Source organism: Cydia pomonella, chromosome 2 (assembly GCF_033807575.1).
Source record: "Cydia pomonella isolate Wapato2018A chromosome 2, ilCydPomo1, whole genome shotgun sequence".
NCBI lineage: Eukaryota > Metazoa > Arthropoda > Insecta > Lepidoptera > Tortricidae > Cydia > Cydia pomonella.
The window spans coordinates 27582591-27607898 of NC_084704.1; the positions used below are offsets into that span (position 1 = coordinate 27582591).

Consider the following 25308-nt stretch of genomic DNA (forward strand, 5'->3'; position numbering starts at 1 on the left):
CCTTTATTTTACGGGAATATACTTCCCTTCCCGCACAGACCGTATATAACACTAATGATGGGATTGTAAAGAATCGATAACGACTTTTATAATCGACAATATATTTACTATCGTCATCATGTCTGTATTACGGAATCAACACAAATATTATTAATTTTCATATAATTATAAATAGAGGCCGCACTTTCAGAGTAAGTAATTTTCTATATAGATCTCATAGTTTATAATTGTGAAATTAATAAAATGTCGTATCGACGCGGAAATGTGAGCAATGCGCAGCACTATGACCAATCTGAGGGCTATGTAATGTACCCGCCTTTAAGTGCGGTACGGGGTGATGGGGTACGGTCAAATAGTACCCATGCCGCACAAAACAAAAAAAAGCATTCAGTGCGTTACGCAAAAATACTTCCCGTACATTTTTTCTTTTGAAATGGAATATACTTAAAATAAGAATATTGGGAGTATAGTCATCTTTGTTTCACTCACACGGGAACATAGAAAAACCACCGCCGCACCAGGGGTAAGACAAGCGTAGATACTCGTAGCTGCAGCACCGGAAAGTCAAATACGGCCAAATGCTTCCCGTAACGCAGCGAATGTGTTAATATTGTTGACCTACTGATTGCCCAACTTTTGGTCTTTGTTACATAGTTTTATTTTGCATATTTTTTAGTTTTTTTTTATTTTATTAAATGGTGGACACATTTTTTCGTTTAGATGATGAAGTCAAAAGTAATATAAAACTATATCACGTGATTCAAAAATTGGGGAATAAGTAGAATACAATATTTATATAATGATTTATACAGAAATTGACTGGTTTCTTAGAAAACACAATGCCCCTAATGAGGGGCCGGTTCTCTCAGTCTTAATATGATGTACGAAAATCCATTACAAACGCCTGACTCGTGTCCGAAACATGATACTTCGGAGTCTATTATAGGTAATAAAGCACGGAGAAATTTTCGAGTATGTTCAAATTTGTTTTTTCATGTGTTAGAAAGTAAATGCTCTTGGAATAGAACTCAGCCGCTTTTTATTTCTTATCGCACAAATAAATGTTACCAGGTAGAAGTGACAGAAAGATAAAAGGGATTAATATTATTGGAAATTGTAATGAGTATCGTCCCTACTCAGAATCATCAAAGTGTTCTTGTTATTATGTTGATTTTTTGTTGCCCCAGCTAAAATCAGAAATTCTTACTTCCTTAGCTTTAAACGTTAATATGTTCTGTCATAACACAAAATATACCAAAGTAAACTAAGTAAAAGTACTACAAATATGATATTTTGATAAGAAGAAAAACATACAACTTACGACATTGATTTAATTTAACACAAGTTGAAATCCTTACACGTGTATGTTAAGATACACGTGTTCGAGGTTGGTCTAAGTAAGTAATATACCTGCTCGTCTCGCTAAGCATATCAGCTGCCTACAAATTCTATTTTAGTGAAATTACTCGTAATTAATTATAAATAACGAAGGCATGTAACCGTCGTTCTTAAGGTCGCTTTGTACCGTTATTTTTAAAGCAAATAGGTACTTACCTAAGTATGAGAATAACTGTTTTTTTATTTACCTCCTGTTTATTCAATTCAATTCAATAATTTAATTCACAAAACTAATTCCATATACATTACATTAAAATAACAATATAAATTAAGATAAAAATTAAATATGTTAGTAACCTTAAGAAAATATGTTAGTAAATAAATATAACCTAATGAGCCTTGTTTATCTCGCGCTGTGTTTTTTTAACTAGGCGGCATAATAGTAATGTTCTTTGGAAGACGAATTATCGAGCGATAAAAGTTCCCTGCACGAAAACAATAATGGAACGCAAAATTTTGCACGCCACTCAGTGTGCGTCAGAACGCTTTCGTTATCATTAAGCTATCAACAGAACGTGGAACTCGAGACCGGTCCATGCGCGGGGTCTTATAAGCTATTAATTTGACTTCCTTGTATGTTCAGTGAAAATTAATGCTTTCGAAGAAGTAGGTAATTGAAATTTGGCCCCATACATTAATAACCATTAGAACATTTTTCAATATGCCAACCAATCTGGTCTAATTGGGTAGTGGCCCTGCCTATGAAGCCGATGATGGTCCCGGATCCTGGTAAGGGCATTTATTTGTGTGAAGATATTTGTTCCTGACTCATGCATGTTTTCTATACATATAAGTATGTATTATATATGTAAGTACGTATGTACATCGCCGCCTAGGACCCGTAGTACAAACTTTGCTTAGTTTTGGGGGTAGGTTGATCTGTAAACCCAAAATATTTAGTTAAATCTGGTTTGTATGTGGTACATTCTGGTTTCCTAGCCAATATTAAATTTTGCTAGGACACGTGCAACAAATAAATTTAAATAAAATATTTAGGTACAATTTTAGGTAGACAAATCGATCTAGTCCCAAACCAAGTAATGCTTGTACTATGGGTGCTAGGCGACGATATACGATCTACATTATGGAGTGTGGAATTAAAAGGAGTGAAATCTCATATGTTAGAACTGGTACAAAAGTGTCCAGCTGTCAGCTATAAATACTAATTCCAAATCTCTCCAGAGTAGCGCTAGAGTAGCTAAGAACCTAGGCGTTATTGACGGAGTGAAGTGCGCTGTCTATGATTTGATTTTTTTTCAAGTAATCTATGTATTGTAGCGCCACCTATTTAAGGTGTTTTGATGACACCTTTTGGTCTATGGAGATTCCACGCCTTACCTTCACCTTCCATAATCTACATACAGTTTTTGAACAGTTTTTGAAATTAGTTACAAAAGTTAGGTTAGCACGGTTGCCAAGGGTACGAAACCGATGAACTCACCTCAGTTATTTTTACGTAGAATGTCAAAATATTCACATAAGAAAATCTTGATTTAATTTTACGATTGTGCTGGCTAAAGTTATTGTAATAAGGATTGTGATCCAAAATGGGAGTTTAATCAGCATCAAACAAGTGAGGGCCAAAGTCCCTAAATCTATAGTGACACACCTTTGTTACCATTACCATACAAATAAATTAATATTTTTTTTAAATAATCATTTATTTCAGGCATTTACAGCCCATATGTATATTAGTAACATACAAAGTAAAAAATAAAAATTAATGTTAAGACTTACATCTATATAAAACGTAACATGCAAAAACCGGCCAAGAGCATGTCGGGCCACGCTCAGTGTAGGGTTCCGTAGTTACTCTTCCGTCACAATAAGCTAAACTGGAGCTTAAAGTATAGTAAATTGTTAACCAAGGGATGAAACGGTACCTTTCACCTGAGTTAAACAAATAGGCAAATTTGCATAATCAGTACCTAATTAAAATAAGTCTTTTTACTATGAAGGGAAGACTTTTTGCGATAACTCAAAAACAGCTAAACTGATCATGTCCGCTATAGTTTTCATTTAATGTCTTTCTTAAACTCTACTTCCACGATTTTTTTCATATTTTTTGGACCTATGGTTCAAAAGTTAGAGGGGGGGGGGACACATTTATTTTTTCTTTCGGAGCGATTATCTCCGAATATATTCACTTTATCAAAAAGTGTTTTTTAAAAGCCCCTATTAGTTTTGAAAGACCTTTCCAACGATACCCCACACTCTAGGGTTAAAGCGAAAAAAAAAATTCACCCCCACTTTACGTGTAGGGGAGGTACCCTAAAAAAAATTAAATTTTTAGATTTTATTGTACGACTTTGTCGGCTTTATTGATTTATATATCCATGCCAAATTTCAGCTTTCTAGCACTAACGACCACGGAGCAAAGCCTCGGACAGACAGACAGACAGACAGACAGACAGACAGACAGACAGACAGACAGACAGACGGACATGGCGAAACTATAAGGGTTCCGTTTTATGCCATTTGGCTACGGAACCCTAAAAACGAGGTAGGTACAGTGCGCTGCGAAATTGCATGGAGAAATTATGAATGAATTCATTGCCAAAGTCGCCATGCACTTTTACAAAAACCGGATGAGCTTTATAATTTTAGTTAATCGTAATTTTTTAATAAAGATGAGTTCCGATATATTTGACAACTTGGTCTTGTTTAGAGAATGAGCGTTAAGGGGGCTAAGGCGTAATATTATAAACGTGTCTTTTGATTAATTAGTGCCTTCGCGGGACTAGGATACGACTTCGGTTACGAACATAAACTTCCACACTCCCGCCAACTAGAGGAATACAGGGCCTGGATCCCGTTAAAATTACAGACGGAACTCACTTCAGAACTCCTATTAATTTCACTAAGGTTAGGTACAAGATTTCATGTACAGCGAGCTACAAAAGTTCAAATCCACTTCATGCACTTTTGCGGTTGAATGTACGTGCATGAACAAACCACACAAACAAACTACGTAAACTACTACATACATAGTGTATGATACAATAATAGTGTATGATATCTATTTCAGTTCATCACCCTTTTTATTGAGTTTTTCACTGCCTGTTAATGAATAATATAAAGCTCGTATATTTAGTCTGAGTTATGGGTGTTTTCTATGTATTTAAGTATTTATTAATATGTATATATTATAAGTACCCTCTACAAGCCTTATTGAGCTAACTGTGGGACTTAGTCAATTTGTGTAATGATGTCCTATAATATATAATATAATATTTATATTTAGTACTGCTAAATGTCTATGAAAGGAAATAACTAATTTCTGCGAGCTTCCTTTTAAGTATTTTATCATTATTTTGCCTCGGCTGGAAACTGCCCTCGAGCTGTACCGCGTATTACACCCGACTAAGTACGTGGGAGCACCTTATTACTCGTGCAAAATCAATATCAACATACACAGGGATTATATACTTCTTATGAATTGTACAGTAGCACAATCGGAATAGCACCAACTTCGAAATCTGTAGAAAAGTCCTGAAATTTGGTATGTGTATAAATTAAAGGCCCCTTTTTCATGCCCAGACCATTTGACTATTGGGGATCTCAAGGAATCGCAGCCATCATGGACAATGTGTACCAATCTGGAGAAGTTCGTTTAGCGAGCGGAGGAATTTATCCCAAAGCTCTATATATCAATATAATTATGATTATTTTCGGGCGGGTAGCCGTGCCGGACGCCGCTTCAGAGGGACTATGTCGCCCTTGAAAATAATCATAATTATATTGATATATAGAGCTTTGGGATAAATTCCTCCGACCAATAGGATCCATTTGATAGGATCCATTATGGATCCGAGTAGACCTTTTGTGCATTCAGATCTATCAAATATGTTTTGATATCTTCTATACACAAGAATAAATTGAATTAGTATCGTGACTGTTTATCATATTTAATTTGGCGATGGGTATATGCAAAAGTAAAAAAAAACACCTTGGAGAAGACTAGTTATACTAGTAAAAACGCGTTTTCACCGAGGCGTTTAGGAGAACTAGTTTTAACCGTAAAAAAAGTCGTTTTACAAAATCTGATTGTCATGGTATCAGGGGTCATCCATAAATTACGTCACACGAATTTCATGATTTTTTGACCCCTCCCCCCTCCTCGACACATCTGGTCGCATTTTGGCATACCCCGATTTCCTGGTGTGACATCACATACTTACCTATTTGGCAATTTTGTTTTTAATAGCGTAATCGGCAATTTCAATTAGTTATTATTCTTCGTGTCATCCATGATGACGTGCAGATTTGTCAAATCTAACCTTTAATAAAATTACAATACGAGTCAAGGCCCGCGTCTTCGTGAATGACACGATCTATAAAAAGATCCAAGTTATAGTGGATTGGGATTGGATTTGCAGGTTTGTTCAATAAATATTCATTTTCATAAGACATGTACTTCAACTAAGTTGTCTTAAACTAAGCGTGTTAATGACGCTACCAACACATTCACCGCGATCGCTGTATCCCTGTTTGTAGTGACATCAAAGCCACATTTCACTGCAGCGTAATTAGTGAAGGAAGGATTTCTGTTCAGTCGTGCCATTGTGCTCGGGGGGGTTATGGTGCAATCGATCGAAGTTAAAATATTTTTTGTTAATTTACAGATTATAATTTTGAGGCAGAGTGGAGAAATGATTTAACTGAAGAGTGATGTGCAGTACGTGGGACCTGATGACCATAAAGTGATGACCACAAGGCTGTGTCTCATGAACCGTGATAGTTAGGCAGTTGAAATTTTCACAGATGATGTATTTCTGTTGCCACTATAACAAAAAATACTAAAAAGTACTGAACCCTCGGTGAGCGAGTCTGACTCGCACTTAACCGGTTTTATTATAATTGTAAGTGCGTGTGTGTGTGAAGGGAGAGAGAGAGATAGAGAGAGAGCGTCTATACCTCCAAAATACAATGTTATTAATAGCAGAGTCAAGTCATTCATCTAGGGCAGTTGGTTGGTTTCAATAAATATAGTACCACCTATAAGTATTTTTTTAGGTAATCCACCTACAAAGCATGCTGCGTCATAGTGATATCGCGACCATTAGGCAACTTTGTATTCAAATTACCTTAAACTGGTCAATTTTAAGTGTTGCTAGTCCAAATCTGCCTTATCCTTGGCTTATCAGATAATAAATCTTCGAAATACACGCGAACGCTATCACGGAAGCAGAGAGTGAGCCCGAAATGGCCACCGTCACGGCACTTTGAATATTTTATGAATACCACAAATATTTTCCACAGTAAATAACGGATAAAAAAAATATATATTATAGGACAATATCGACATAGTCTCAAAATAAACCCAACACAGTAGGCTGATATTGTGGGTACATTACGACGAAATATATAATAGGTATATAGTTGTATAAAATAATTATACTTACGTAAGAAACATCCATAACTCTAGAACAAATATTTGTAATAAACACACAAATAAAACATAAAACACTAACATAACTTTACCACTTACCATACTATAAATGCACAAAAATAGTACTTAATGGACTGGGTTAAGTTAAGACGTAAACATACCTTTATATTGAAAACTTGTTATAAAACGTTGAAATTGAAAACTAACTCACATATATAAAAATTATTACATATAATATAGAGATAATAGTTGATTTTATACTTTGTGTTTCATTTAATTTTGTAATAAGTATGAGTTCTTGTTTAATTATTAATCATAATATTCGTGATAGGCACACAGATAAACGCCCTTACCGAGATTCGAACCCGGGACCTCCTGCTTTCTAGGCAGGGTCGCTACCGACTAGGCTAGGCCGTTAAATAATTAATAAATATTATTTAATAAGTACTTAATAGTGCAAAATTTCAAAATTAAAACAAAGCTAACCCAGACACATTGCAAGTATTTTTTTATTAAGTGTGGAAAATTACCAATATGAAGAGGGGGCAAAATTTCAAAGTCCACGAACTAGGTCAAGTGGGGCATCATTTGAAAGGGCTTGAATTGTTCGTACCAAAACACTTTTTTACTGTGAAAATAATTATGATCTCCGGAGCTAACCAAACAAAAGTTATGTTTTTTTTTTACATTTAACATTAACTTATCATAAATGTTACAGGAACAGTATAAACACATCGCTATCTTTTTTTTTATTACAGAGTCTATTATATTTGAAATTTATATGAGAACACACTAAAAAATAGTTTAGTTTCAACTAAAATGAAAATTGCGGATTGCGGATTGAGGATTGCGGAGGTTGCGGGTTCAAGTCCTGCCGGAAGCGTAACTTTTGCCATTTTTTTCTTTAATATAAAATTTGTAGTATTGCTCGCAGACGTGTCTGCTTGTTAATTAATTACTTTAGTATGGTTTAGCTCATTGTTACTGGTGAATTCTCAATACAATTTGGGACTCCAGTGCCGTTAAAAGATGTATAAGATCTTTGTATGTTTCAGGCTGTAAACTATGTGTGTGACAAATTTATTCCAAGCAACACTTTTTGAGTGACTGAGCAATTAAGATACAGGCTCACTTTTAGTAGAAATTGAATATTTACTTAAAAACGATACGGTAATTGTTAAGTGTTATATTTTTCTTAAAATCTTAATACATAAAAGGAATCAAATAATCTTCATTAGTGGTTTTAAACGCTTCAGTTTTTTTCCCTTGTACTAAATTCTGCAAAAATCAGATAGAAAAGGAACAACAAAATAAAAATCTATCTTTTGGAGTGTTAAATTGCCAGCATAATGGTATCATCATGTTTACAAAGTCTCAATATACCTCTTAACTATTCTCTATTCCTTAAGGCGCGGTGTATAGTAAAATGCGCTATTTTTAAATCGATATTTACAGGCTTGTACAAGGATTTCATCGATTATTTTCTAGTATGTATAACTTCAGTCTTTGAACTAGCCGTACGCTTGTCAGAAACACGATGGCTCATCTTTTTCTCGATAGATTTTTGCTTTGAAAATATGCTTAAAACTGTATTTATTTCGATATTTTAGAAGTACTATGATGAATATCAATATGAAATTTACTTCATTCAATAGCTTTTAAGTAACTCTAACATTTTGCTTGTCAGTTTATCGATGCGTTAAATTTTTCATTCATAATTATGAATTCAACATTTTGTCTACTAAACGTTACCCTGCGCGGCAATACCGTCAGTACGCCAGTACGCCCGTGACCACTGTCAGCGTCGGACCTGTGCTAGTTTAGCGGACGTTGCATAAAATGGATAATCACACTATAAATACACAAATATGTTATACACACAATGTTTTCATCACTCTTACGAAGAAAAAACTAATTTTTAAGCTAATTGATTCTTAAATACGGTGACATTTCAGACATCCATTCGTCATATTATCTTTTTTGACAAGTTTTACACACGCACCTGTCCGGCATACAGCTACGATTAACCAAATGATGAAATGGTGCCTTGCACCCGAGTTAAACACTCTACTTTTCATTTTTAATACGAGGAAGGTAAAATACATGTACATTTTAAAAAACACTGCTAAGTATAAAATTCAGTAGTACTTATTTCGTGAGGGGTACCTACTTTTAATTATCAATTTAGGTAAAATAATATTTTAAATGGCTATTACAGTAATAATCAAATTAAATACCTATTTTTAAACGTAAACAAATAAAATTAATCCGCTTGTTTAATTTATATAAGTCATTATATTGGAACAGCTTCATTTTTAACACATACAGGATGCAGGAGATATACTGGATTTAAATATGTGGGATTTAAATAGTGCTTAGTGAAAGGTACCATTTCACGTTTTTGTGGAAGTGCTCAAATGGCTGTAATAGTTTATGTTATAAGTGTTGAATTTGTTTGGTATTTCTGGTTTATTAACTTTCATATGGTATACACTTAAGACTTTATTTACAACATTTATCAACTATTTTATTTTGTAAGGTGAGCAGGAGTGATATTTACCCTTCAAATTCCATTCAAAATTTTGCAAGTACTCGGTTCGGAAGTTCGTATATATTTGTACCTCTCGCCAATATTAAATAATAAGCACTAAATACACTATTCGATTAGAACAATTAAATTATTGTCTTCTTCTTCTTGGTTCCTCAATGCTGAGGATCGTGACATCATGTCCTTCTGTTGAAGTTGTCCTTGTTGTTGTTAAATTATTGTAATGTTTATGCATTTCGCCACATGCACCTAACTAATCAAACCTAGCAACAGCGACAGTTTTCCAGTTTCCTTATTAAAAATGACTACCACCACAAAACAAAGTTATGATTGGAGGTAATTGTTAATTAATTTTCTACGTAGGGCTTAAAATTCAAAGGTTAAGTCATAAAAAGTGCCCGTGAGGAAACGGATTTTTTTTAACTACGTATTTTTGAGGTCATAAGAAGAATTTCATGTACAAGTTTAAGTCAATTCCGCAAAAAAAAATTGTTTTTTTTTTTTACTTTTTGTATGTTTTTAAACATATTAAGATCATGTTCTTGGAAAATTTATGGATTAATATAAATTGGTACATTTTTTTTCGTAAAAATTAGTCTATTCAAATGGTACCTTGTGACTTTGATATCTGTCAAGAAGGTAGTCTAGACTAGGTCCCAAAGTGGCGACTGGCGACATAGCCATCAAAAAGGCGTTATGCACTAAAACACAACGAAAAATATTTTTTTAAATTGGTATTAACTCTGAAACTAGGCGAATTAAAAAAGTTTATATGACATTTTTGCCTCTAAATACGATCCGGAATATACTGTTAAAATCTTTCCGTTTCCTCGAGGGTACCGTGTATTTACAAAATAACCTCTTTAAAAATCAAGACAGAACTCGACCTAGGCGTTCGATCCCGGATGAACGGTCCTTAGCAACCAAGCGTTAACAAGCGTGTGTATGTATGTTTTCCTTGTCTAACTTGCTAGCTACTTTTGGGCGCTAGAAGAGCGTAAATATACTTCAAAGCCTTTAATTTTGCCACTAAATATGGCAACACCTCACTAACCACCCTCTGTTGGCCGACAGCTTTCTGGCTATCGCATCGACCCGTGAGTGGTGGGCCACCACTTGAAGGGATAAATAACATAGTTGACGATAAAATAATTTTGTTCATCGGAAAGTTTTGTATGTTAATTAACTTTACGGAACAGGTCTTAACTGTACTTCTTTCCAAAGGAAAATAATACTCATTGAGACAATTCTAACAACCTCAAACGCAATTTGGTTGCGATATTTTGACACAGAGTTCCTATGGCCACCTCCTCTCTCATGCATCAGATCAGCTCGATGGTACCATAATATTTCATTGTCACCCTACTTACATATGTATGCAGATTTTCAACTTCATCTGAAACCTCAGTGGGTCAAATATACTTGTAATATTTGATTACAGACAGAGTAGACAGACAACAGACTGATTCTTTATTAGACATTAATTAAAGTCAGTCAATTATTCTCATTACTATATAATTTCGAAGTAGTAGTAGTAGTATAAGTGCATTTTTGCCATTATAAACTTTAAATAATAAATAATAATAGCAGTTTTCTCGACTTTTGCATTTAAAATTTATAATCGTCTTCATTGTCGTCAATTCAAAAAATAATATAGAAATAGTCGTTACAGTTAGAGTCATGGTTCTTTTTTGAGAAGATAGCATAATTTATCTACTTTTTGGAGCTACATATGCTTGTGCATACCTTATGCTTATGTTTTCAGTTATCTCAATACCAGCAAAAACATGCTACCTTTTTACGTTCACTTCCACAAATTACTTAGCTTTGCTAGTATTCTTCCCTTTTTCACTACTTGCCCGAAATTGACTTCTATTGCATTTTTAATGTCAACTAAGTTTTGAATAGGTATCTATATATGATTTAAAGCAGACAGTTGTAACTTTTGTCTGAATTAGTAAGTAATATTATTTCGACACAAAACGATTTGGTATCATTTTACTAGGTTCTCAATTTGCCGCGGTATACTCTAGTATTATATATAATTAACAATTTTTTAATTTCATTAAGTTTAAATCATAATCAATATAAATTTCCGGAAAAGATCCCAGAACTAACAATCCAGAATACGGATGGCGTCAGAATAAGGACGTAGGCTTGCTGCGAGCGCGGCGCGCGGGGCGCCCGCCTGCCTGCTTTACCACTTCGTCTGCTTCACCCCCTCAAAAACCTAAAATCTGTCTATAAGAGCGCCTTAACTATATCTATTGATTTGTTTGTATATTTAAGTATAGGCAGTAACCTATTATTGGGTACTTATTATTCTTTTACAAGAACAGATATACGATAACAACGAAGTTTGGCGAATTTATCCTTCTGAAATTCCAGCCACGGAGCTTAGTTTCGTTAGGAACAACATAATTTATATTCCGTTCATCAAGGCAACTTTAAATAGCTTTTGATTTCTTAACCAATATTAACTAACAGATATTTCCCAAGCTTGTTTTTAAGAGCTTACCCTACCAAAATATTTAAAGACTTAGATTTAATACTACGCAGGATATTGGTACTTAGTCACGTATAATCTGAGGTTCAAAAGTTCTGCTCTCTAAAATAAACTGTGATTTGTACTTGTGTAGGTACTTATATTTTGCGGTATTAATGTAGCTTCTGATTTATTTCATATGACATGGCACAGCCCGACTTTAAGCGCAGTATGTTTGCCGTTATCTTCCGAGCAAACGTTTCCCTCGTAGAATTCGCTGATCACCTGTTGGTTCTCGCCAGTAGCTCCCAATCCGAATGTAAACAAGTTCATAACTTCCGAATAACAAGGTTCCCATAATAAACGGGATAAAACAAGGCGAGAAGAGCCTCGGGGGTGTCTCCCTTTTTACTGCATCGTAATTTCCCCACCAGGCTTTGTATTCCCATTTACCATTGGTTACCGAGTTAAAGTCATTCAGATAGTCAAAGATCCCAGAGCCACCAGACCTTACTTATTTTCTCATGAGTAAAATGTATGGGGTAATATAGTGTTAGTACTTATGTATTGTTAATGTCTGCTTACTTGCTATATTGGGCCGTTTGTCCGGTGCAAAGTGGTAAAAGTTGGTAAAAATAATACTAACTTATCTTAATATTCTCATGGCAGATTTTTATGTACGCTTTCAAAAATATTGTTAAAAATTGATAATCAACATTGCCTGTTCATTTCTGCCGGTGGTAACTTTTACCGGACGCTTTAAAACTGTCAAAGAGGTATTGTACCTTTATCCTCCTTAATCATCCTCCAGACCCACATAAAGTTTTACACAGACAGACATATAAACTTTATGTGGGTCTGGGGGGTGGTTGGCCCCCTACAATTGGTGTGGCTACTTACAAAATGTAATAGTAATAGTTCCCTGAGTATCATGTATAAAAATCTAAAGTGAGAATATAATTAAAGTTACAATATTTTTTTGATAGCTTTAAAGCGTTTGGTAAAAGTTACTGCCAGCGAAAATGGTCTGGTAATGTTGATTATCAATTTTTAACAATATGTTCTAAGACATACATGATAATCAACCATGAGAATTTAAGAAAAGTTAGTAATATTTGTACCTACCTTTAGCACCCAGTACTGGACAAATGGCCGTCGGGCCAATATAGCAAGTTCCTATGCAGACATTAAAAGTACATACGAACACTATATTATCCCATACATTTTAGTCATGAGAAAATAAGTAAGGTCTGGCGGCTCTGGGATCTTGCTCTAAGATCAGTGATGATGTGGCCTCAAGAACCGTTTCAACGATGCATAATCGGAAAGCACGCTAATATTGGTTCACTAGACTCGTTTGTGTCAGATAAGCGTTGAGAATGACACCTGAGGCCTCGGTCGAGCTCCTTTGCACGATCGACTTGCGTTAAGTGGCATCTGCAGTGAATCTTCTCATATCGTTGTGCAGTAAGCATGGCAGTATGGTTATTATTCGTTTCTCAACATAAAAAGAATTTATCTTATATTACCTAAGAATTTTAATCGTTTAAAAAAAGCGCGCGTGTGATATCTTTGTTTTATCTAAGTGTCCCATCCGCTGTGTCGCATAATACTTTTCAATCAAATGTTGAATACATGAACTACTTAATTACTTTTATTTAATGTTATTCGTTAAAATAAATCGAAAAGTCGTAGAACAAATTAAATCATTTTCAAATATTAACGGGCTCTGCGCCGCTCTTAGTCCTAAACATAGACCAGAAACCTTTACATGACTACAATTCTAATTATCTTTAGTCTATTTATTTTATTGTCTTAGGATACTTACTTTTACTAAGATAAATTTGCCTGTAGAGCAACAGTTTGCCCATTGAAACAGGTAGGTATATTTATAAGGGATTGGACTATAAACATTCTCAGAACACGTGCGTAGAGGTCATAATGGGAGCGTAGATTATATTTTAGCCTTACGTACGGTCACTTGAATTATTGTCTGCCGTAGAATCATCATTTATGAAATGACTCATAACTGCCATAATAATGACATACGAGTATTCGTTTTTTTTTGCTTGGCTCGTAGATAGCTCCATTATATAAATTATTTTAAGTGCTTGGAAAAAAATATATTTAACTATAATTTAACTTAACGCAAAGTCGAAGGTATTGGTTTTCCTGATACTTTTTTGAAATAACCTTTTTAACCCCGTCGCCGTCACCTGTTGCCCATTTCCGGGCCGCTATCCGCCACGACCGCCTCTACATCATTCTTTCATCTACAAGCCGCGAGCAATATCCATATCCGAAGACCATGCCGGGCGTTCGCAGTGAATACAAACAAGTTCATAACACTGGCAGTAACAAGATTTTCCCCAAGACGAGCTCGGGATAAAAACAAAGGGGGCAATTTAGGCTCCCGACCGCGCTTGACTGATCCACAAGGTTATCCTATTGAGCAAATCCCGAACGAAATACGAGCGTTTATATCACTCTGAATCTGCTGGGACGATCTCCGAGGGTCGAGGGTCGAACTTGTAACGATACGGTGGAACAACTTTAGTTCGGCACTTTATTGAGTTTAACTGAAGTGACGTCATCGGAGAAGCTTACGGCCTCAAAGTCGGAAGTCGAAGATTAGGGTGAAAGTTATGTGTCGCGGAAACGTATCGCTTAGTGAAAATAAATGGTCTTTTACATATCTCCGTTTATCGTATAAAGTAAATATGCTTTCACACGATCTGTTAATTTTCTTTAATCGCTGCGAAGACAATTTTTTAACTTTGCGAGCGGGAGCGAATATTTCCGAAAATATCAACTTTATCATAAAATAGTTTTTGAAGACCCCTATTCATTTTGAAATACCTATCCGACGACATCCCACACATTAGGGTTGAAGCGGATAAAATGATCATCCCTACTTTACGTGTAGGGTAGGTACCCTAAGAAACTATATTTCTAGTTTTTATTTTACCACTTTGTTGCATTTTTTGATTCATATATCCATGGAAAATTGCAGCGTTATAGCACTGACGATCACAAAGCAAAAGTCTCGGACAGACAGACGGATATGGCGAAACTATACCTAAGGGTTGCTAGTTGACCCTAAAAATGTCCTCGATATCTAAAAAATATTTTTGATGAAACAGTTTTTTAGTACCGGGTCTCTAAATAGTGTCGCATGCAGTGTCGTATATTAGACCGCAGTTTAACTTCTGGGGGCCTAGCTAAGACGACAATCGTACACCAACAAATGCTAAACAAAAAGATAAAATGTATTCCATAAATTATTAAGTTCCGATTGACGTTTTCGATCAACGATTGTCATCTTGGCTCTTAGGCCTGATCCTTGTAGTAGGGCACCCAGGCTTCAAGAAACCTGACATTGCCAGGCTGAAAAGTGATGCCGTTCTACCCACCAGCTTCTTGAATTTCCCCTTATGTATGGGGGCAGTCACATGGGGCGAAAACAAATGGAAAGACACTGCCATCAGTATGATGTGCTTATCTAGGTTCCAAAAGGATTATCAAAATAACGAAAGTTGATGCAAGGACGAGAACAAAAACCCTTAATCGCTAATTCTAAATTCGGGTACTAACCGGATAAACCGGAATAATCGATGTCTCCCCAATTCGCCATATTGAGCGGGCAACTTTATGGGTTTAGTTTGGTGTGGATGCTACTTTAGAATTGGGTCAGCTACATGGTATCTTTCATGTACGTAATAATGAAGTAATTAAAGTTAAACTTGCGTCAATATTGTACGGCAGAAGTGCAAACTCTTAATGGAATTATATAGATCTTGCATTCCACTGGGATGACAACTTTTGTCGCTAATGATGCTTATGAGAAAGGTGTGGCTAATACGACAGATTATATAATAGTTCTTACGAACAGATACTTATCTCTCAAAGAAAATACAAATACCTACCGTTTTAATACCTACACAAAAATACAATGGAGTGACCTTAACGCACCGCGCGCACCGCCGCACCGCTTAGAAATGATAGGGCTGCAGACGCTTAGAAATTTAATGATTTTACAAATAAGTACTTACCTACTTTAACTATAGATTCTATAGAAGATATCGACGGACTTAAGTAGGTACAAATAAAAGTTTTAATGTTCAAACTAGCATTAGAACTTGCCATTAGCTGTACGAAAGGGTAGCTTAAAATAACTATGAGCAAGATAAGTAAGTAAGTAGGTTTATGCGTTTTATTCCGACGAGTGACTGCGAAACATTTTAAAAGGTCATTTCTCCGTGCATTAACCGTAGTGTTTACGCAGTTTTATAAACCGCACAATGATCCCAGCAAAAATTAGTTGTAAAACTTCGTTTAAAGTTAAAAACTTGATAGATATTTATGTTGCACAATATAGAAAAACAGTATAGAAAACATAAATAGGCATACATCGTATATCGTCATTAAAAATAATAACAATAGGTGTACTTATATTGAGAATGTCTACTTACTTATCTATTGGAAGAGCAAAAATGATATTTTTTATTACTTTTTAATCACAAGCTGTGTTATTTGTTCGTGACGAAGATATTTCTTTCGCTTACATTTTCGCATATACGAGCGCGCGGCGACGCGACGTGCGTACATGAGCACGTGTGACAACCAACTGGCTTGCTTTTGTACCGTGAACGGGACGAGATTCGTAGGTATAAATCCGAGCTCGCGCGGAGAGTTCCATAGGCATGCTAATAAATAAAATAAAATATATAAAATGATAGGGATTCACACTTTCGAAATTAAACCTAATTAAGTTATCAATTGACAACATTTCAATTTTCTGACCCTATAATTTTATTGGTTCTCTACATTTTAATTGAAACGAGGAATACGCTAATAGTTTATTTTTCCAGTAGTATTTCTATTTAATTTATTATTATTTTTTAATGTTTACTTATTCTAAAATGGCGTAACTCCAGTTCTACGCTAGAAGCTACGTCTTATCTCGATAGAAAAAAAAACATGAGTTAATTAATCTGACGTTGTCTGTCATTGTCAATGGTTTAAACTGGTCCGTTGTTGTTATAAAATAATTTTGATAAAATATCAGATTTTCTACGACAATTTGGATATTATAACGGATAATGATATTATACACGTATACGACACCAGCCTTTCATACGGATACGTCTCATACGACGAATAAACATAACGAATGTAATGTAATGAAATGTTTGTACCGATATCTTCAACAAATCATTTTTGCTATTTTTGCAGTAGGTAAGGGGGCGGAACCGTATTTGGTATACTTTGGAGGAGTATATACCTCATCGATCCATACGGCATTGTCCATTTTAAAAACGATTAGTAGATAGTAACTTAATTTTATAAATAAATTTCTCTTTGTTTTGAAATTTTAATCAATACGTCGTATTTAATTGACAATGTCAAATCCAATATTATGACAGCTAATTTTTTTCGTGATGAATGGCAATTGTGCCGTAGAATTGGTAAATTCACAATATTTTTAAAATTCTTTTGTATTTTTGTAATAAGCTATATTCAATTTATATTAATATATTGCAGTGTTCTGGAAGCAAAATACTTCCAACACATATGTGAAATTTCAGATTTTATAAAAATGAAAATTCTATGTAAAATGTTATATTGACAGAACCGTAACCGAAACTATTGGTGAGATGCTCCTATTATGGTTATTCTTGTTGGATATCGAAGAGGAATAAAACAAAAATATTAATGTGTAAATCGAACGCGTTATACATTTATATTATAAAGAGATAAAATTCCACATTTTGTAAATACGTAGATAATTTATACAAACATACACAATGAGACACGTAAAATAACATTTAGACTATGCAAACGAACATCCATTGACTCTATTTGAAAATGAATTGAAAATACTTACATGAAAAAAACACGAGTCTTCTTAACCTTTTCGCCGCCATTGACTTGAGTCTGTACATTTTGTGCCCTACACGGCAAGACTTGATATGTTATACGACTTATACGGGTTGTCTACGTGCAATTTTTGACATGGCGTTGATGACACTTGATTTCTTCATTGACGTGGCGGCGAAAAGGTTAAACCGCAAACACTGTTACTATTCGAACTTTAAGATAGATATGTCAAAAGGTTCCTAAAGATACGATATAGATTGGATATGTCGGAAAAGTCACCTTTGACACTGTATCTTTAGGAAAATGTTTGACGTATTTTAAACTTCGAATCGGGCTGTGTATTTGTATATCTGTCTAACAATGCATTTAGAGTGAGAGTCAGAATCGCGGGTGTACCTAAATAAAATCAAATGAAAAGCATACCATATTTTTGTACCTAATTTGTACTATTTAGTACCTCGTTTAAAAAAATTTGTACCTCACGGTACGTAAAGTTATGATCAAAAAACAGGTCACCCGCCATCCTGACAGTCAGAATGGCGGGTGTACTTTATTACGCTATGTTCCCGTGGTTATTGATAAATTCTATAAAAGCCAAATTTTTGTACCTTTTTTGTACCTTCATATTCAATTATAATATGAGTCATTTTATTTGTGCTTTCCAAGTTTTACTCATTTTATATTTTGCTTGCTATTACAATTTTGCAGGCGTTATAATTTTTCAAGTTATCGATTTAATTTTTAAGAAAAAACGCTAAGGTACAATAATTTTAATTACGCCAGGATTTAGTACCTTTAATGTTTAATCTGTTAAGTTCAAATAACTCAGAAAATCATGTCTTAAAAATAATTTTTCTTAGGAAGATTTCTTTGAATTAGCGCCTAGCCTTTTTTAACGCTAAGGTACAATTATTTTTATTACGCCAGGATTTAGTACCTTTAATGTTTAATCTGTTAAGTTCTAATAGCTCAGAAAATCATGTCTTAAAAATGATTTTTCTTAGGAAGATTTCTTTGAATTGGCGCCTAGCCTTTTTTAAGACATGATTTACTGAGTTATTTGAACTTAACAGATTAAACATTAAAGGTACTAAATCCTGGCGTAATAAAAATAATTATACCTTAGCGTGTTTTCTTAAAAATGAAATCGATAATTTGAAAAATTATAACGCCTGCAAAATTGTAGTAGCAAGCAAAATATAAAATGAGTAAAACTTGGAAACCAAAAATAAAATGACTCGTATTATAATTGAATATGAAGGTACAAAAAAGGTACAAAAATTTGGCTTTTATAGAATTTATCAATAACCACGGGAACATAGCGTAATAAAGTACACCCGCCATTCTGACTGTCAGGATGGCGGGTGACCTGTTTTTTGGTGATAACTTTAAGTACCGTGAGGTACAATTTTTTTTAAAGGAGGTACTAAATAGTACAAATTAGGTACAAAAATATGGTATGGTTTTCATTTAATTTTATTTAGGTACACCCGCCATTCTGACTCTCACCATTTAGAGCGTTCGTTACACGATGTAGGCGTATGCATAGGACGTATTACTAGACATGAACTCTTAAGTATTTGATTTGATCAGTACCCCTAGTGTAAATAAATTCGATTTCCAAACGTGACGTACGCGTTTGCGTTTAGTCTCATTTTGTATTGGATTTCGAAAGAGCGCGCCAAGCGGGACGTTTTGGAAACTCAAAATCCTATACAAAATGAGACTTAACGCAAACGCGTTCGTCACGTTATGATGTCGATCAAAGTTACACTAGGGGTACTGTACTCCTAGTGTAAATATTTTCGACAGCGAAACGTGACGTACGCGTTTGCGTTAAGTGTCATTTTGTATGAGATTTTTGAGTTTCCAAAACGTCCCGCTTGGCGCGCTGTTCAAAAACCCATACAAAATGAGACTTAACGCAAACGCGTACGTCACGTTTCGCTATCGACTAAATATACACTAGGGGGTTTAATCCCTTTGGTGTAAATCTCAGTTAAACAAACTTAATACTCTTTACTTAGGCTCTGCATGAACGTTGGCTTTTATTTTGAGTTGATTTATTTTCAACGTAAAATGTTGTTCTGCATATTTCACGTTTATTTTAATATGTAAGTGGTTGCGAATAATTGTTTGATTACCTACATAACATAAATTTCATTGATAACCTAGTAATTTTATCAAAGATCTTTTACATTTACTTTAAAAGTCTTATAAATTTAACATGACCAATAAACATCTATATTTGATTCACACCAACAATTTTGGTTTCGTAACGACAAATTATACCTACCTGCTCAATTGTTCAATACTAGCTTCGCCATATTTTATTAAATAAGTACTTATAAATGAAACTAATCTTTCATTTGCATAGGCGTTCGTCAAAGTTGTTCCAATTATATTTAATTAGAAATTAAAATACACAAAAAATCGTAACTACTAGGTAGGGCCACCGAGCTAATAATTAAAACATAGATTGTACTCCTCCACCGACGACACTTTTGTGCAAAAACTATTAAAACGTATAAAGTTAGATTCCTTATTTTTCATACAAATTAAATATTATTTTCAGTGTGCGCCATCATCTTTGTAATTGACGTTGCTTGTCACGCTTTAAACATAACAAAATACGCAATTAACGCAATACGTTGCGTCTTTGTGTTCTACAAATGTTAGCCAGTTTGAGGAATACAGTCTACAGTTTAATTTTTTGCTCCGGTTATAGACTCCTCCCAGTATTCTCACATTTTCTATAAGTAACCGGATTTTTATAAGTGATAATATATGATGTTTTAATTTAGTGCAGTGTCTCAAAAATAGTAGCCAATTTCATGGCTGCAGTTACTTTACGATTATTATTTAAATATTGTTGTAGACGAACAATAATCAAAACTAATTTACCGGAGTTTTAATTAATAAAGAATACGAATGATACTTATTGATGTAAGGGCTCCATTTTAATAAATACATAATTGGGCCACAATCTTTCGTAAGCTGTCTAGCCACTGTTTGAGAAAATGACAGTAAATTATGTCAAATTGTCAACATCTTTTGTACATATACTTGAAATTATAGCCATATTCGCATATCATACCTGTAACTATGATAAGTCAAATTCACATATTTTCACACCCAGTGGAAGCCTGTTGTAGTCGAGATTTATTTGACTCAATTAAACATTCCCATATTGGGTCGGATTGCGGGAAAAAATATACCTCCAATCTACCGTGTAGTTACCAACTTTTTGTAGGTATATGTAATTGACAATAATAGCCTAATATAGCAACGCTATTAAGCATTGATGTCCATGTAGTACATACATTAAAATATTTTTATCATATTCATTTGTAATTCACAGTTCTAATTATTATACAATCTAACTTACAGTATACTTAAAATTTATAAAAAGAGTGTATAGCAATAAGGAAGACATCGATAGCCTGCATGAATTTCTTCATCAATATAGAAATACAGTACATATAGCCACGTGATTCTCTAAGAAAACATTAGCACGAATATCATTTCTAACGGCACCGGCTTTCATTTATTTTGACCGTTTTGTAATAATTTATGCATAAGAGCAATATTTGTATAGGTATTATGTTCGAACTAGCCGATGTTTTGGAGAAGCACATCACTGTCAAATATATATATTCAAATGTTATTTATTAAGCTTTATTTCCAGGGGGATTCTAGTAATGAATACGATGTAATGTGGTGGCTTAACCTGAAATTAAATCTGAAGTTCAAACGTTCACTAACTATGGCCCAAAATAAACCTTTTTAGACATGACTATTATTTGAATGATACCGTTTCGTTTGTGTAGAATATCATAAGTATGTAATTGTACGAAAATGGTATTTGGGCATATTTTTTAGCTTTTCAAACAATTTCAGTAGGTCTTAAAAAGATTCACTTTTTCATACCACTGTCTTTGGTTCGCATTCAGACAATGTCTAAATGAGACATTCGTCTGAAAAAACAGTCACTTGATATTTTAAAAACCTGTTTTTTTTTCTAATAACCTTATATTTAGTTAGTTACCTGTTGGAAAATTTCTAAACGAATATAATACATAACATACACTTAGCTAAAGGTTTCTAAGTTTAGGTAAAAAAACTGTAAAAAGCAACTACTAATTGCTATTGTAAACAAATCTTTGCTTAGTTGTTATAACGAACTGAAAGATGAAAAACAATGTATTTCGTGTTGTAATTATTAAAAAAAATGACATCACAATTATAAACATTAAAATTATTCATTTTTGAGTGTATTCAGCAGCACTTGAATGTAGCAAGCAGGAGCTGTCACATTTTTAATAATGTCTAATTTGTTAGGTTAATAAAATTTGTGAATTTCTTATTTTTACATTTGCCTTTCTGTACAAACAGATTACGTAATTTTTTCTATATTTGAATTCATTTCACTTACGAGTATCAGTGTTAACTCCACAATGACATGCTTGTTACTGTAACGTTTTCATATTTGTAGTAAAAAGCCTTATTTTTTTGTCCTAAATATGCATTATGACAATCTTTTTTCAGTGGCGAGGTGTCCTTAGAACTCGCTTTGCACTTGCTTGTATTATTATTATCAGGGCCCGTACTTTTCATGCCGTTGACAGAAAAATTACGTCACGCTACATAGAGTTTGATTCCAATTAATATTTTCGTAATAATTAATCATTTGTCAACCTCTTTAGGCAAGTTATACGTATACTTGACAATCAGTATAGAAACGTCTAACTGACTTTCATCTTATTGTCACTCAAATAAATAACAGATTGTTAATTTATTAAATAATACATATTTTTGATTTTTAACAGCGTAACAAGCTTTTATTCTCGTAACAAGTATTTATTTTGATACCCGTCAATAAGTAAGTTATCTAAATTTGTAGTATTGTAAAACAACTCCCTGTATGTTAAATTACGTCATTTTTGCGTCAACGGCATGAAAAGTACGGGCCCTGATTATTAACATCATAATATGTTTTAGTCTGGAGAAAACCGGCTTTCTTTGAGAAAAGTCGTCAACATCTCTTCTGAATACCTAAAACAGGTATTGATATGTTCCTCGTTATCTCCGGAAAACGAATTGATTGGTTTAAGTTTATGGAGGGGGCAACGGGTCGAAAAAAAGGGGAGGAAAGATGGCAACCGAATATCATTGATATTTATTCACATCTTGAATCCTATGGGACCTACCGGTTCGTGTGAGGTGTGGTTTGAAAAAATATTAAACGTACTATTATTGTTTTCTGATAACTGATTTTCTACCGTGCATGGATGGTATAAGTACTGATAAATTATGCTTCTAACTCAATAAAATATAAATTTACCGCAATTAATGTTATTACAAAATATATGAGAAATTTTATAAGCTTTCCAAAAATATACTTAGGTAAGGTTTACTGGTGTATGATATTATTTAACCAAGTAATGATGAATTTTGTTCAGCATGGATCACTACGCATCGCCACATAAATGGTGGCCGACCCTCGTCGACTTTCCACTATTACCTGTGTTCTATTTTACTGATAAATTCGTAAAAGGTGTCACTTGAAAGAAAATTAAACGTCCTATTATTGTTTCTCAATAACTGTAGTCATAACTGTGGTCGTATATAGCGTGAAGATGTAAACAAATATCAATGATGCTCGGCCGCCATCTGTCCCCCCCCCCCCCCCCCTTACCCCCCGCCTCCATAAAGCAAAACCAATCAATTCGTATTCTGGAGACAACGAGGAGCATATCCGTATCAGTTTTAGGTATTTAGAGGAGATGTCTACGAAAATCGTGAACCAGACAATCTTTGGTATTTTTTTCTACATTCGGCACCGTCCTTTCATTGTTGTATGTACCCTATACAAAACAAAAGCACAAATGTACCTACTTATAGATTGGGTCAGAATCTAAACGTTTCAGTAACATTTGTGGAAAAACACTTATTTAGTCATCATCATTAAGAAGCATTTACCCATAATTATCGCATTTGTTTTCCATTTTCACCCCACAACACATATAAATTTGATACAAATTACTCACTCCTAGTCATGATATGTTTTTGTTACACGATTGCTCCTAGATCTCACTTAAAATAGCTAACCTGATATAAACATTCAATTTGAAAATTTGTTATAAAAAAATCGGCAACAAAGTTAAATAAGATATCCTACATATCATATGTGGTTTATTATGAATAACAGCAAACACTCATATTATGATATACAGACAAAAATAATATGAATAATATTACGACAAAAAAACTAAGAGACTCAGTAATAAAGGAGCGAGTGGTTTTGCATTGCCAACATTTTATACCTGATTTATATAATTTATATTGCATTTAATTTTTAAATTAAAAATATGATTTGAGATGATAGCTTGATTTCTTAAAAATAAAAAGATTTTTTTGTATATATTTGTGTTCACTATAACATAGCTTTTGCCAAATACTATTCTATAAGGTAAGTAAGGACATATTTAGGGACTTCTAGCTTTGGGGATAGGGCTGGTTAGGTCATTTTAAAATCGCTAACTTCCTAATTCAGTCTCATAATTGCGTAAGAAATTGAAAAGTTTAAATTTACAAAAGGTATCTTGAAGCTCCCCATTTAAAGTGATGAGCAAACAGAAAGATAGAGTAACCCAAACAGTTATACCATTTCTTCGTGCTTGATAGCTTTAAATGTTGCTATTATTAAGCTCATTTCAAATAGAAATACATTAGGTACGTAGTCATTTCACAACACTGTTTTTCAACACAAATTTAATTGCATTTTAGAGTAATTGTCCATAATATTAAATAGTATCTCAAAGTAGTTGCCTCTTAATTTTAGATAGAATAGAGTAAAATATAAATATCCACAATAAAAAATAAATTAATATACCAAAGAAATCACATTGCTTCCGACAATACATTCAATTCCTACCACAGATATTTCTATGTATTACGCTACAGCGATGAAGTGTTATAAGTTATATAAGATACACCAATAACATAAAGACGATTAGTATACGGGCGGCGTGGGTTCGAGACGAGGAGTTCTCGGGGCTCACGATCATCACTGGCAGCTGCGTGGGCGCGGGCTCGATGCGAAACACGTTCACTGGAAAAGGACGCTTAATACAGTAACCGAGTGGAAGGAGAGAGATCATGTATTTAGGCGCCCGTTAACTAAATGTTCTGTTCAGCTTTACTAATCACTTGATTCATTTAATTAGTTAAGATTATTCCAGAAAATAGTATTTTACAAAATTTTACATCTTTCTTTCACTGTGATCATTAAAATAAGTGGATAGCAAAATTAATTGAGTTTCATTTTTTGAAGAAAATGTCACTCAAAGATCGTGTCATTCGCGAAGACGTATATCTTGACTCGTATAAATCTGCGCGTCATCGTGGATGACACGAACTATTTTATTATAATGCTCTCAGCGTTCGGATATCAACTGTTTTATTGAAACTCGTTTGACTCGTTTCAGTCAAATGAAAATCCTAGTTATCAAACTATAAATAAGTAACAAACTCGTTACGATATAAGAAAGTTATTAGATAAGTTTCTGATTCATTATTCCAGATCCAGGTGGTCTAAATATA

General features: G+C 34.0%; 1 protein-coding gene across 2 annotated transcripts in view; it reads right to left on the reverse strand.

The window, feature by feature from the left end:
* Positions 1–23894: 23894 nt before the first annotated feature.
* LOC133534805 (uncharacterized) overlaps positions 23895–25308 on the reverse strand; it is a 99699-nt gene continuing 98285 nt past the window's right edge. For both annotated transcript variants that reach the window (XM_061874089.1, XM_061874088.1), the window contains one exon: positions 23895–24817. In XM_061874089.1, the coding sequence (XP_061730073.1) occupies positions 24687–24817 (131 nt within the window). In that variant the 3' untranslated portion in view covers positions 23895–24686. The remainder of the gene's footprint in view (positions 24818–25308) is intronic.